General features: G+C 39.8%; 1 protein-coding gene across 1 annotated transcript; it reads left to right on the forward strand.

The window, feature by feature from the left end:
* The first annotated feature begins 15,770 nt into the window (after positions 1–15,770).
* On the forward strand, positions 15,771–15,962 carry LOC115292467 (keratin-associated protein 8-1). The gene has a single exon (XM_029940580.1). It carries the CDS (start codon positions 15,771–15,773, stop codon positions 15,960–15,962), a length of 192 nt encoding a protein of 63 aa, XP_029796440.1.
* The last annotated feature ends 344 nt before the right edge of the window (positions 15,963–16,306 follow it).

Below are 16,306 nucleotides of genomic sequence, written 5' to 3' on the forward strand. Positions count from 1 at the left end.
CTAGATTCTATCATCATGGTTGACATTTACCTAAAGCCATAATTGTCCTAAAACCGTAATCATTTTGTTTCACCAATAGGATTTTTTAAAATTTTTACATAATTCCAGATTCACAGAAAAGTTTTCATGACAGGGCAAATCAGTTCTGCATGTCCGGGTTTATTAAATGTTTACACTTAGCCCCATTTACTTTACATATAATATACATGCATTACTCTGTGTGCGTATAATATTATATATATTTCATAATATAAGATTTACAGAGTGGAAAATCTACTTCAAAATAAATTTTAGGTGTTATGCCCATTTTTCCTTAGAACAAGGACAGAATGATTATGAACATTAGAACATTTAATATTAAAACTGTTATTGAATCCACAGTTCATACTCAAACTTGGTTAATTGTCCTAATTTGTCCCTCCTAGTTATTTTTCTCCCTCCTCCAGGATCTGAACCAGGATCATATGTGTCTCTTTAGTCTTTTAGTCTGGATAGGTTTCTCAGCCTTTCTCAGCTTTTCTTGACCTCAACTAATTTGAAGGCTGATTATTTTATAGAATATCCCTTGATTTGGGATTATCTGAAGTTTTTCATAATTAGGTTTGTGGTACAGATGCCATAGAAATGATGCTGTGTTCCTCTTCTTAAGTGAATTTGTAAGTGTTTATTTTTGAGAGACAGAGAGAGAGCATGAGTAGGGAAGGGGCAGAGAGAGAGAGAGGGAGACACAGAAATTGAAGCAGACTTCAAGCTGTCAGCACAGAGCCCAATGCGGGTGTGATCCTGACCTAAGCCAGTTGGTGGCTCAAATGACTGAGCCACCCAGGCACCCCTGATGCTGTGTTCTTCTTGGTGCATTGTATCGGGAGTCACATGATGATGTTCTATGAAAATTTGGTTGGTATGGATTTTGGTCACTAGGTGAAAGTAGTGTCCCTTGCACTTCCTCACTATGAAGTTGCTGTTTCCCCTTCACTATGAAGTTCCGTCATTTGTCATTAGTGTGTTGATACCCTGACACTATGTAAGCATCCTATTCCTTATCAAGCTTTTACCCACTAATTTTAGGATCCATCTGCAACTTTCTAATTTTATAAATCCTTCTACTATTTATGAGTTGGCATTCTACCATAAGAAAGAGCTTTCTTTTCCCTGTTTATATTTTGTGTGCTTACTTATTTGTATCAATATTTAAATCAACATGATCATATGGATTCTTATTTTAGTCAGTATGTTATAACCTGTTAATGTTACTATTAATTTTGATGCTTGGATTCCTCTGGATTTGGGCAGGGAGGAACCCTTCACACAGCCTCCTAAGTTCTTTAGCAATGGCTCTCATCACACATCACTTTATGGCTCGACAGAATGTTCCAGGCTCATCTTGAACTTCTCTTCTTCAGTCAAGGAATCAGTAATTTCTCCAGGACTCTAAATCCCTTAAGTGAAGACTGCTATTTAGAAACTAAGATAATAGGTGTGAAGCATGTGCATTGCTATGATATTATTGCCATATATGCTCATTTATACCTTATCATGTGCTAGAATAATCATTGCTGTGATTGCCAACTGTCCTTTAAGATATAATAATGACACACTGAAGAAGCTGCAATGGAACTCTGTGTATGGGGGAAAAGTTCACAAATGATTCACTTTAGAGTTAAAGAGGGTCTGGCCGACCTTTAGGCTGGTGTGTGTGTGTGTGTGTGTGTGTGTGTGTGTGTGTGTGTCCAAATGTCAGACTGTAAAGGCCAGTTGCCCTCGTACCCTCCTGTTCTTCAACTAGATTTTAATTTAACCACCTTATCTCTGTTTGAGCTCCAATAGTTATATGTTTCTAAATGTTGTGATACTTGGTTCTCTCTGGGGATTTGAACAGAAGATTGAGTTGCTCTTTGCTTGTGGGCCCCTTTTGTGGTCTCTGCTGTGGCTTTCTCTTCTTTTATTTTTATTTTAGTTTTTCATTTAAAAAATTTTTAATGTTTACATTTTTAATAGCTTATTTTTGAGCAAGAGCATGAGTGGGAGCAAGGGAGGGATGGAGAAAGAGGGAAGCAGCTTGTTGCTGACAGAAACAAGCCTGATGTGGGACTTGAACTCACAAACTGCAACATCATTACCTGAGCCAAAATTGAACACACAACCAGATGAGTCACGCAGGTGTCCCACTTCCTCCTTCTTTCTGTTTTCTCTCCATCTCTTTCCCATTGTCCAGAAATTTAGTTAATCCCTCCTCAGTTGATATTCTGGGGAGGGGCAGGGGCAAAGTCTGTTTGTTTTGTGTGCTATCTTGAAGCTAAAAAATATAAATACCTTAAAAAGCACAAGAAGGGCTTAAGTACAACAATTTGTCTCCCTTTCTCCTGTAGTAACAATGTGACAGGCACAAGAATAGATAACTTCACGATTTATTTCATAACAGTTATTTTTGAGGTAGGCTTCATTACCTACCATGTTACTGAGGAGAAAACGGATATTAAAAAGTTAAATAATTTGGTTGAGTGGTATCATCCATTTGTCATGAAAAAATGTCAAGATTGAGCCAAAGAGCGTCTGACTCCAAATCCATCCCTCCGTTCTTAAAACAAGTTATACAGCACTTTTATTTATTTTTGTAAAGTTATTGATTATTATTGATTATCTTTTTTAAAGTTTATTTATTTATTTATTTTGAGAGAGAGAGAGAGAGAGAGAGAGAGAGAGAGAGAGAGAGAAAACTCTGGTTCAGAAATATCCCTGCTTAATATCCCTTCTTATGCCATTGATAATTATGTCTTATATTTATACAGTGTTACAGTTTACAAAATACTTTCATAGAATTTTCTTTAGTTCTTTTTTTAATGGGATATAATTGACAACATTGTATCAGCTTCAGTTGTACATGATTCAATATTTGTATATATTGCAAAATAATCACCACAATGTCTAGTTAGTATCCATTTTTTTTAAGATTTGCTTTTAGCAACCTTCAAAAATATACCTTATTAACTACAGTTATTATGCTGTGCATTGTAACCCCAGAACTCATTTGTAACTGAAAGTTTGTACCTTTTGATCACCTTCACCCATTTTGCACACCCTCCACCCATGCCTCCAGCAACCTCCAATCTTTTCTGTATCTATGAGTTTGGTGTTTTTGTTTTTTTCCATTTTAAAGATTCCACACAGAAGTGACATCTTATGTTATTTGTCTTTCTCTGTCTGACTTATTTCACTCAGGATAACATTCCATCTATGTTGTTGCAAATGACAAGATTTCCTGTTTTTATATGAATACAATTCCATTATATACCAGATATATCCATATTTATATATGTCACATTTTCTTTATCCATTTATCCATCAGTGGACATTTAGGTTACTTTCATATCTTGGTTATTTGTAAAACTTACTGCAGTGAACATCGGGGTGCAGATATCTTTCTGAATTAGTGTTTTCATTTTCTTTGGGTATATATATCCAGAAGTGGGATTGCTAGCTTATATGGTAATTCTAGTTTTAAGATTTTTGAGAAACCTCCATACTATTTTCCAAAATTGGTGTGCCATTTTACATTCCCACCAAAGGTGGGTTCCCTTTTCTCCACATCCTCACCAACACTGAATTTGATTTAATTCTGACAGTTATCTTGAGAGATTAGGTATCCTGAGGAAATTGGTGAAAACAATGCAATTTTCCAGTGGACAAATATTCACGGAATGAGAAAGCTAAGACCCAGTCAACTATCAAGCCGGGGTTTCTAGATTCCTTCTAAGCCCATCCTCTACCACTGATAAATGTGACAGAATGTTAAGTATGTGTTTGTTGATTTCACTCTGGGATTATCAAGACCCTCCGTTATTTTATAAACTTGCCAAATAACTTTTAGTGAATATTAAAGTCTATTTCCTACCTTGGTACCAAGTCCTTAGATTTTGCTTCCTTACTTTCCCTAAGAAATGCTGTCAGATTTTTATTCCTAACATTTCTGCCCAATTCACATCCTTGTAGCTTCATGCTTGGATTGCTACACCAGATGTTTATCTGGTCTATCAGCCAGTTCCCAATTGCTCTTCCATACAGCAGACATAATCATCCCTTAAAATGTGAATATAATCATATGGTTTTCTTTCTTTCACAAACTCAGGTTATTTTTTGGTTATTTACAGATTTCAGGATAATAATCAACTCCCGATTCCTCTGGCCACATATTCTATCTGTCCCTACCATTCTTTCCTTTCTCCAGTAATTGAACCTGCCATATTTCTTTGCTCCTCACTGTCCCCTTCTTTATCTGGTGAACTCCTACAGATCCTTCAAAACATCTTCCTCTGCCCAAGGGAGCTACCTTAGCTCCAGTTTAAAAGCCCCACCTCTATTTACTTTAATACGATACTTTCACACTGCACTGCCAAAGCCCACCACCCACCAGGACCATCTGAGACACAACCGCAGTCAAAGTTGGGTTTCTTAGCTTATTGCAAAAGCAGAAATCATGCAACATGAGAAATGGCAAGATTACTCAATAAAAGGGTTTTAGGAAGCGTTTGTTCTAAGATTTGGGCTTTAATGAGGTGATTTTGGAAATGATTAAAGCAGGTAGCGGTCTCTTCTGGATTGGATATGATCTGCAACAAATTGCCACAAACTTAGTGGCTTAAACAACATATAATTATGCTCTTTAGTTTTGGAGGTCAGAACTTCAAAATGGGTTTTACTGGAGGTGTTGGTAGGACTCCATTCATCAGATTTCCTTGCCTCCACCAGCTTCTAAAGTCTTGTCCCCAGTCCCTTGGTTGGTGTCCCCTTCCTTCATCTTCACAAACAGCAGCATAACATCTTCAAATCTCTCTCTGATTCTGGCTCTGACCCTCCTGCCTTCCTCCTTCACTTTTGATTACATTAGACCCACCCAGATAATGCAGGGCAAACTTCCTGCCTTAAAGCCAGTGAGTTGTAACCTTCATTCCCCTTTGCATGTGACGTAACAAACTCACAGCTTCCAGAATTAAAATGGCAACGTCTTTGGAGGACCATTATTCTGGCTTCCACAGATACTGTCATGAAGCAGGCCCAATACCATGATTGGAATGATTGGATGTCCTAACAGGTTTTACTTCACAGGTGCAATAAAGCTAACGCTGTTATTGGTAAAGAGGCAGTAGTCAGGGAAGATGATGCCTGCCTTGTCATTTTTGTGTTTGAACAGTGCTCTTGGACGTGATTACACAGTCGTCTTGTGTTTACCTAACTCCATTCTTGTCACAGACTGACCTTGTCTCACTTGATGTTCCAGAGACTGTATATGGACGTGGGGGACACTCTGGTCCACGTTAATCAGGTGAGGGGCTGCTGTGTCTCTTTCTTACCCTCATTGCTCCCCTCACTAGAGATTGTATACTGTGAGCTCCTTAAGGATCTGCACTGTGTCTAATTCAATGTGCTGCATCTTACACGTGTGATAAATATTTGCAGAATTATTATAATTATTTAAAATCCTAGAGGAAAAAGCTAAATCCTTTGCCCCTTAAAATTTGGTCAGAGGACAAACAACATTGGCATCACAGTTCCAAAAACAGAATCTTGGGCCCCTTTTGTACTCTGCACTTTGACAAGATGTCCGGTGTTTTGTGCGCATACCAAGTTTGAGCCCTGGGCCATTCTGTTGATTCCTAACCCCAAGGAAGTAGAGAGGGGCATACATCTCCCTCTTGATTTGAAAAGTATTGATGAAATGGTATGAAGATTTGCAGCAAAAAAGTAAAGTTTTTAAAAATATTATCTCTCCTATAGTTTTGTTATACTTTTACTGCTATTTACAGAATAACTAGTTTATGTTTTTCATTTCCACTGTGGATAGAGGAAAAGCACTTACAATTGAAGCAGGAGAACTTTTGATTAGATAAATGGAAATACTTTTTGCCTCTGAGGCCTGCCGGGCAGAGACCTCTTCGGACATTCTATAAGACTCCTAAATGTGCTGGGAATCATTGTCTCTAAACATACCCTGTTATTTCTCAGACATCAATTCCTCTGCAGTGACTTGCCTGTGTGACTCCTGACATGAACTTTGACAATAGTGCTAGCAGTACGGGTGTCCTGTTCTTTTTTCCTTCCCTTTCCAGCCACTCTTAGGTAATCTCTTTACAAACGTGCCTCATTATCTCCATGTTGAAGCTTCTCTGTCCAATGCAGTCATTTGCAACTTCAAAATTTTCAAGACATTCCTAATGAGCAGCCTTAAAATTTTAAGATAAAGAAATCTTTGGGGACATAGGTCCTACTTTTGAAATTCATATTTATTTTTATATTAGTGTTTGGTCAGCAAAGACTGAGGAAATGATGCCTTCGGTAAACATAGCTTGCCATCATTTGGTGTGAGGCGGTTAATACAAAACATGAGTTTTAAGGCAGAAGGACATAACCTTAAGTCATCCGAAGGACAAATAGTGAGTAAATATGCTGAAGGGTCAGGGTTACACCATCAGAGAGTCTGTTTAGCATAGAGCTAGCACAACAGATCACAGCTTCTTAACGTTTATCCTTTGGACTAATGCAGATTACGGATTGGTGCTCTGGTTTTAACTAATACACATTTCCAGTTTCTGGCTCTAACTCTCCCTTTGTGTCCCAAAAGTGGACCTCAGCTCCTGGTTTTGCATTACTGAGGAGAGAACGTAGATGCCAAAAATGACATCTCCCACCCATGACTAAAAGCTGACAGCAACAACAGGACATGTCATGTTGATTGGTAAGCACCTGTGAGGTGCTTCTGACAAGAGTCAGTGAGCTTATTACGCATCCAGGCATTACTGTGGTGTCACCTATTTCTTAAGGACACATGCATTCTACATCAAACAGCAAGCTTCAGTAATTAGGTTCTTGCCCTGATAATTAACCAAGTGGCCTCACAAACGTGGCTTAGCCCCACAAGTGCTGAGATAGCAGAGCATTGAAATTGTGTCTTAGGTGAGCCCCAAGTTTTGGTCAGCAAGTTCTGACCTTGTCATGTGACACTTATGGGGCGTATTGTCTGGCAATCATATTTGACTGCATGTGATCTTGATTTGAAGCCAGTGTTTCTTGATTTTGGCTCTATTGGCTTTTGGGGCTGGATAGTTTTTTGTTGTGAGAGTTCAGGGCAGAGGGAGGGGGGCTGCTGCCCTGCATGTTGTAGGCTGTTTGGCAGTAACGTTGGCCCCTACCCATTAGATGCAGAGCAGTATCACCCCAGTCATGACAAACAAAAATCTCTCCAGACATTGCCGAATGTCTCCTGGGGGAAGCAAAGTTGCCCATGATAATAAGTCATATTAACTCTGGTTTATTAAGAAGCAGTCTCATTTTTATCCTTCACCATTTAATACTCATCTCATTTTGAGATTTGTGTTTTGTTAAAGAGGACACCTTTCAGAGAGCTTACCACTGAATGCTATGGATTCCTCAAGGTGTGACCAAAGCACCACCTTTACTGGAATCGTGTGGACTGCTTATTAAAAATGTAGATTCCTTGGCCCTACCTCAGACCCAGCGAATATGAATCTAAAGGAATGGGGGAGCTTGGAAGTGTGCATTTAATATTTTTAATGCTTATTTCTTTTTGAGAGAGAAAGGCAGAGTGTGAGTGGGGGAAGAACAGAGAGAGGGAGACACAGAATCTGAAAAAGGCTCCAGGCTCTGAGCTAGCAGCACAGAGCCCGACATGGGGTTCTCACCCACGAACAATGAGATCATGACCTGAGCCAAAGTTGGACACTTAACCAAATGAGCCACCCAGGTGCCCCTGGAGGTGTGCGTTTAAAACAAGTATCCAGAGAGATTTTTGTAGAGACTAAACTTTGGAAACAATTCTGGTAGAACCTTTTGCAGAGACTTCAACAATTCTCTTCCGTGATTTCTTCACAGAATGTGGTGTTTAAAGTGATGGCAGCTGGGAGCCCATTACTTTCTCTTAGCAGGAGTGTGTAACACGGTGAGCAAAAATGCTCGATATAGTCGTGTGCTTAATTGAACAAATTCCACGGAGAGAGTGCTGCATTGTAATCTTGGCTCATCTGTGATTTTGATGTGAGAATCATGCCATGATTGAGGTGCTGAGTCCCAGGAAGTCAACTTACCTCATTTTGTAGTCAAATGGCTTGGGGCCCCGAAAAGTGAATTGCTTAAATTCTCACAGCAAGAGAGGGGTCAAGTTACATTTAGAATATTAATTAATTCATTTATCCATTCATTCATTCACTCGTTGTTATTATTGAAAACATACACCATGCCCAGTAATGAGTTAGAAGAGGGATCAAGGCTGATTATAGGCATCATTTGTGCTCAGGCAGGTTAGTGAAGCAGATATTAGTCACATAGGTAGGAGTTAAAAGACAACTGTGAAAAGTACTGCCGATGTGGGAGACGTGGGCTGCCATGACGCTGTTGGTGGATCTAGCTAATGCAGGAGAAGGGAGGGCAGGAAAGCCTCCCAAAAGAAGTGGTTGAGCTGGTGTCTAGAGGTTGGTGGGAAGGGAGAGAAAATCATTCTATCAGAACAAGTAGCAAGTGCCAAGGTTCGAGAGTGAGAAGGAGAATGATACCTTTGAAGTACGAAAAGACAGTGAAGGTTAGGCATCGAGTTGGGGGCTTTTAGGTCAGTTTAAAGATATGGCAATGAGGAAGAATGAAATATGGCCATTTGTAGCAAAGTGGATGGACCTCGAGGGTGTCATGCTAAGCGAAATAAGTCAGGCAGAGAAGGATAGATACCATATGTTTGCATTCATAGGTCTAACAGGAGAGACCTGGCAGGGGACCATGGGGAGAGGAAGGGGGAAAGAGAGCGGGGGAGAGTGAGGGACACAGATCAAGGGAGACTACTGAATACTGAAAATGAACCATGGACTGAAGGGGGAGGGGGAGGGAGGGAGGTGATGGTCATGGTGGGGAGCACTTTTGGGGAGAAGCACTGGGTGTTATATGGAAACCAATTTGACAATAAACTATTAAAAATAAATAAATGAATAAATAAATAAACATTAAAAATTAAGATAAATTTAAAAAATTATCCTGAAAACAATGGGGAGCTATTGAAATATTTTGATGTGTGTGTGTGTGTGTGTGTGTGTGTGTGTGTGTGTGTATCATAACCAGATCTGCCTTTTGTACATACTCTGGTTATTGGAAGCAGATTGTAAGGAGGAAGCTGTCACTTGACTAGCTCTGAAGCCAACAGTGTACACACATAACATCAATAGCTGTCACTGAGTAATGTGACAGGCTCAATCTGGGCCCCCCAGATTCTTCACTCTGAATCCCCGCAACTTGTGAATATGTTACCTTACCTTACCACTACCTTATCTGGTAGTGAGGCAGAAGTGGCTAAATTAAGGATCTTAATCTGGGGAGCTTATTCTAGATTATGCAGGTGGGTTCAAGGTGATCCTTGAAATGGGACAGTCACAGTCTGTAATGTAGTAAAAGCAAGAGATAGGAGGGAGGTAAAAGAATGTATGTGACCTCTCAAGCTTAAAAAAAAGCTAGAAAACAGATCCTGTCCTCAGAGCCTGTAGAAGAAACCAGTCATGACTACACCTTGATTTCAGACTTCTGACCACGAGAGTTTTAAGATAATAAATCTGTGTTGTTTTAAGCTACTGAGTTTGTGGTATAGTTTGTAGCATTAGGAAATAATAATTCTAATTTCTAAATAATAATCCAGAGGTGGAAGTGGAGGTTGAGAGAAATGAATAGATTCAAGAGACTTTCAGAAGGTAAAATTGACAGCACTTTGCCATAGATTGGATTTGCAAATGAAGGGGTGCCAAGGGGGAATCTGGGGTATTGATTCTGATTATTCAGATAGTATTGTCTTCCAGCCTGGGTGTAGATCTTATTTTCATAGTGAAAACCAGAGACAGTTTCTGAGTATGAGGCCCTAGATGACAATAATTAAATTTTGTATGCAAGTTAGGAGATTAACTGAAGGGAAGTCATATTTTGAGGGTCACAGTATTTGATTGTCAGGTAGCAATAGTTAGGAGGAGTAAAATCAAGGTCTGAGTGAGCATCTTCCCTGGGATAACTTTACATTATAGAAGTATGACAGTTCTCTTTATATGCTTCTCATAATAATTAGATGCTGTCTCTACTGGCTATTTTATTATCTCTAATTGGCTCAAAGACCTTACAGAGATTCCTAACTGGAGGACCTCAGCACTGAATTATAGGTGTGCCAAAGGTTCTGCTGGTCTAAGCTTCTGGATGATTTGGGCAGGATCTGGGGTGGCAGAGTTCAGGGCATGGCTATTTCTTCTCAGTGAGTCCCACTTGATCATTCCACTATATCCTAAAGGTGTGTAATGTACTGTGCATGCTATATGGGAAAAAGATTGGGAAGCACTTCCCTTTGGTAATCCTTCTTACACTGTCTTCCATGGATGCCTTGTATCAGAATCCCTGGTGAGGGTATTTGGTGATAATCCCGAGAGATGATGGTTAACCCACATGTGTTTAATCTACCACTTTAACAATTCTTTTTTTTTAGGTTTATTTATTTATTTTGAGAGAGAGAGAGAGAAAGAATCCCAAGCAAGTTGCTCTGTCAGTGCAGAGCTTGATGTGGGGCTTGATCCCATGAACTGCAAAATCATGACCTGAGCTGAAACCAAGAGTCAGACACTTAACTGACTGAACCACCAGGAACCCCTACCTCTCAAACAATTTTTAATTTCATCCCCTTTTTTATACTGCCCCTCTAGTTTAGGCTCCTATTGTCTCTTACCTAACTTGGTGTGACGGCTTTCATGGGACTCTATTGATTATCATTCCAATGACCATTCCTTTTCTTCTTTCTTTGCTGGCCAAGCCTGTTTTGTACTCTGCCAGCAGAAAATGACTGGTACATGCTTTTACAGCCTCCTCAGGAGCCCAGCCACGAGCTGTGATTCAGTTCTGGATCATGGGACCCACAGGGAATCCACTGGAAGGCAAATGTGAAATGCATTCTTTGGAGACAGCAACTGCAGAGGAGCTGTGGGAGAGAAAGTCGTCTTTTCCTCTTCCTGGTTTTGGATGTTGATGCAGAGGACTATGAAGCATGCACCTGCCATGATCCTGCAGCCCTGGGAAGAGACAGAGAGGGTCTCAGCTCTGCATCCTGATACTGCCAAGCCCTGAAGTAGCCCTGGAATGGCCTGTCTTCTTATTTCTTATTAGTCATGAAAACTAAACTTTTCATTTAAAGCAGACTTCATCTTGGGTGAAAGCATTCCTCCTAGATACAATTTTAAATCTGGTCTTCTTACATGCCTCCATGGCTTCCCCATTCGAATTCATCTTCCACACTGTCAGAGTAGTGATCGTTCAGAAATGCGAAACTGATTATACCACTCCTAGCTTAGTGCATGAGTGGATCCTTTTGCCTCCATGGCACCTACAGTCTCCTATGCCCCCAACTAGCTTTTCAGCCCCACCTTCCAATAATTCTCCTGTCACTTTGGCCATGGCCCCTTTGGATCATCTGTGACTCCTGGAAGACACTGTACTGTTTAACACTGTTGAGACTTTGCTTTAAAACACTTCTTCTTGGAATATCTCCTAAATCCACTATTCCCCCTAAACAATGCCCACCAATAAAATACTGATTTTCAAGACCCAGCTCAAATATGTGTCCCTTCCATAATGAAGGCTTCCATGGCCACTATCCCCTATTTCAAGGAGACTTGCTCACTCTCTCTTTCATCCCTAAAGTCTCCAGAAGGCACAGGGGCTTCCAGGGTAGAATGTATTACACAGTTTATTCGTTTACTTGTCATTTTCCATTTAATTAGCATTTCTCATTCATCTTCTGATCCCTGGAACCTAACAATATACCTGGAACATAGCAGATGTCTGATAAATGTCTGTAAGAGTCAATGTTTGAAGAGATAAATGGAAGAGATTCTTGTATTATAGTGTAACCACTGACATATATTTTAAAACTCATTTAAAAGATTCCCTTGTATTTTCTCTCTCATTAGTAATGAATTATAATATTCTGAAGCTGGAAACTTTATCTTTTTTAAAAATTTTTTTTATGGTTTTTATTTATTTTTGAGAGACAGAGACAGTGAGAGCAGGGGAGGGTCAGAGAGAGAGGGAGACACAGAATCCGAAACAGGCTCCAGGCTCTGAGCTAGCCATCAGCACAGAGCCCAACGCGGGACTTGAACCCACAAACTGCAAGATCATGACCTGAGCCAAAGCCAGACGCTTAACCGACTGAGCCACCCAGACGCCCCTGGAAACTTTATCTTTGAAGCTTATAAGACAAGAACAGTTTTTTAAAGTTTCTCTATTCATTTTGAGAAGAGAAAGAGAGAGCGTGAGAGCAGAGGAGGGGCAGAGAGAGAGACAAAGAGAGAGAAAATCCCAAGCAGGCTTCATACTGTCAGCATGATGCCTGACGCGGGGTTTCAGCTCACAAACCATCAGGTCATGACCTGAGCCAAAATCAAGGGTGGGACGCTTAACTGACTGAGCCACCCAGGCGTCCTAAGAAAAAAACTATTTTTATTGTGCATACTGGAATTGACTCTAAGATCTGTACACAGTACATTCTTGCTTCTTAGTAGAAAATCAAAGAGGAAGATTCTTCCCTATCTTTATTCATGTCAGACTTTGTTTAAAATCAAAGAAATGTGAAAGGAGAACTCTAGTTATTCATTAAATAATCTTATGATTTTATTAAGGGAGAAAAAGGTCATGAACTTTATCCAAACCAATAATTATCCAGTAATGAGTAGTCCAATACTGTATTATTTTTTTATGTGAGAATATAATATTTTTCTCCTTGTCAAGCCGCCATGTCACATGACCCTTTTTGTTTTGTTTTGTTTTTTGTCTGTTGTTTTTCAGACACTCATAAGTAAGACATTTTACCGCAATTGCTTTAGACAAGTTCCACTGAGGCTCCCCACAGATGCAGGACCAGAGGTCAGATCTCAGTATGAATTTGCCCCATGGAATTCAGCACAGAATGTGTAGTGGAGAAAATAGTTGGAAGTGATGGAGTCTATGGACAAATAATATAGAACTGTGACAGCAGTCAAGTAGTAAAAATACTTTTTTCAGAAGTTTGTAATAATTGTGATTTTTGTTAGTGTGTAAATTTTTTGGTGACTTCTTTTAGCAGTTAGCAAATGTTCCATTCTGCATTTAATTTTGTATTTGTATGCTGTACTTTTTTTCATAAAAAGGGTTCTCAACATTGTATAAATTTCACACTTTACAGATCCTAGACCTCCCTTAGATCAACCTATATCAGAATAAAGCTTTCATAGGTCCCATGTAGGATTAAGATAATTATGAGTTATGTTTTAAAATGATTTGTTGCTAATGTGTCTCCCTAAAATTTTCTTGGGTTAGGATATTTTATAGACTTTCTTGAGAAAATTCAGGATGTTTGCTATAAATAGAGCCTAAGACTTTAAAGGTTTTTAAAAACAGCTTATTATTTATTTTGAGAGAAAGAAAGAATGAGTGAGAATGAATGAATGAGTGGATGAGGTGCAGAAAGAGAGGGATGGAGAGAGAGAGAATCCCAAGCAGGCTCCGAGCTGTCAACTCAGAACCCAACGTGGGGGCTTCATCGGACGAACTGTAAGATTGTGACCTGAGCCAAAATCAAGAGTCAGAGTCTTAACTGACTGAGCCACCCAAGTGCCCCTAGTATTGTAAAAGGATGGTTTATTTTAATTTTTATTCACCATTACTATTCAGATACAGAGCTGGTGTGCTCTCCAGGGCATAGCTAGCATCTCAGAATGAGTAAGGAGGAACTCAGTTAAATAGAACGTCATAATTGAACTTTGGCATTAATTGAAATCTTTTTTTTTTCCCCATTGCACAGTGCTAGTTTTTGTTTCATTTTTCTATTTTCCAAAGGTTTCAGTTTTTCTTTATAGAGGAGAGCAATGTGATGACAGCAGAAATATAGTATACATTGTGTACATCAGCCCATGTTTTTCAGGGAAGGATCTACTGTTGAATACCTTTATATTTTGGGAGCAAAGGTCATTTTAATTCCCTGAATTTACTTTCGCCTAAGTCACATGAAGTGTTTGAATTTTAAAATTTGAGTCATCCTAAGTGGCCATGGAGCTTTGTTCACAAAGAAAGATGACAGTACTGCACTGTGGATTTTCAAAAAGGCTTCTTCTGTAGTTAATCAATTAATGGTTAGAAGGCTGGAAGAGTTTTATGTTTTTCCAGGTGTTTCACCTTGCCTTTGGATTCAACTTGTGACCTCTCTGTACTCCCAGAAATTTAGACCTTAGTTGCTAGTGACAGGAAGGAACATTATCTCTAGGATCTAAAGTAAAGTTTGGGATGCAGCATGTAAGACATATTCTTCCCATGGCCTTCTGAGAATGATTTGTGTCCTGCTGTATTTTCTGAGAGTTTTCTACTAAGTGCCATCCTAGGCCATCTCAGTGCCAGTATCTGGAATAGGTTATCAGGTCTTGCATGACCCACAGTAGTTTTGATCAGTCTTGTCCCTTCTTTCATTCATATTTGAGGACTAAATTTCTATGTAGAGAGGAGTGACTTTCCTTCCCATTCTGAGGTAAGAGATGTGAAATGTTGACCTGATATTCACCTGGTCCTTTAGAATTTTGTCACATTTGTCAAATAATCTGCTTTTATTAGATCCAGTAAAAAAAAATGCATATTTCAGGATAAAATTTGCCTTTCATTTTTCTATTGTTACTATTTTCTATGTTTATTTTAAATGCTTTTTTTAAAATAAGTTTTTTTGAGAGAGAGAGCATGAGTAGGGTAGGGGTGAAGAGAGAGGGAGAAAGAATACAAGCAGGCATCACCCTGTCAGCACAGAACCTGATGCAAAGCTTGAACTCACAAACTGTGAGATCATGACCTGAGCTGAGCTCAAGAGTCCTATGCTTCATCTACTGAGCCACCCAGGCTCCCCTCAATATTTATTTCAAAAAGGGCATCAGATTAACAAATCACACTTATTTGACAATTCATTTTGAGAAAGAATCCACTAACTCCGTTTTATTTTTATTTTATTTTTTTACCATTATAAGGTTATGAGTTCAGGCAGTGGTCTCAAAATATGATGTTGGATATAGTTCAGGTGGGAACTGTAATTAAGATTAATTTTCTAATGAGCTTTTAAACCAGAGTAGGAGTAGATAGAGAAAAATAAAATAAAAAGGGACTTTCCTGTGAGTTCTGTGACATTTGTCTTGTATACTACCAAAAAAAGAATTCTTCAATCAAGTGAACACTAAGACATACCTCAAGTTTTAGTTGGATTCACTATTTATTGTTTCATGGATTAATTTATTTGACACAGATTTACAGAATTCCAACTGTGTGCTGTGGAAATTCAGAGAGCAAGAGGATGGAATAAGGGTTAAAAAGCTCAGAACCTTTCCAGGTTTTACAAAGCCTGTTTGCAGAGGATTAGATCTTGGGTCTGTAGGACCCAGGTCTTTGAAGTCGCTGCAATGCTTTTTTAGTGGAGGGACACACTTTGTTTGAAGGGATCCTATGCCTGCATTGGATGACGTCAGAGCTTTCTTAAGCAGCTGTAAAGACATCTAAAGCGAGGGCAAATCACATTAATGAGCTTTTTGTGGTGTCAAGAATGAAAATTAGTGTCAAGAATGAAAATAAAGGCCATGTGTTTTTCACCACACCTCCCAGCCAGGGTATATAAAGAAGGTTCTGGAACTGGGGAATCCATCACACAGAGGAAACACATTCCCCTGCCACCTGAGCCCTCCTCTCCTGACACCATGTACTGCAACAACTTCTCCGGCACCGTCTTCCCAGGGTGCTACTGGGGCAGCTACGGCTACCCCCTGGGGTACAGTGTGGGCTGTGGCTACGGCAGCACCTACTCCCCCGTGGGCTACGGCTTCGGCTATGGCTACAACGGCTGTGGGGCCTTCGGCTACAGGAGATACTGGCCATTCGACCTCTACTAATCTGCTGAAATTGCCGAGGCGCAGAACCTTCCCTCCCAAGGCTAAGCGGCACCCCTCCACGGCCCTCCTCCACCTCCTTCTTGAGTCCTCATTTGCTGCCCGACCTCCCAGCAGCTGCTTCTCAGACCTAACTCCAGAGTCCAGGGGGAAGAACATGAAAAAGCAGATGACGCCTCCAGCTGCCTTCTCTGGATGATGTCCTTTGAGACATTTTTCAGAAACTTGATACCCAAACATGTATTTCTTCCGAATTTTTCACCCTGCTCACAATTCTTGATAAGGTTGTGGGTGTGGGTGTGGAATTCTCAATAAACTTGTCTCACCCAGCATAATGCTCTCACCTG

Source organism: Suricata suricatta, chromosome 5 (genome assembly GCF_006229205.1).
Source record: "Suricata suricatta isolate VVHF042 chromosome 5, meerkat_22Aug2017_6uvM2_HiC, whole genome shotgun sequence".
In the NCBI taxonomy this organism is placed as follows: domain Eukaryota; kingdom Metazoa; phylum Chordata; class Mammalia; order Carnivora; family Herpestidae; genus Suricata; species Suricata suricatta.

What these genes read in the sequence shown, in the direction of transcription:
- LOC115292467 (XM_029940580.1), top strand. Translation starts at nt 15,771, where the DNA reads ATGTACTGCAACAACTTCTCCGGCACCGTCTTCCCAGGGTGCTACTGG.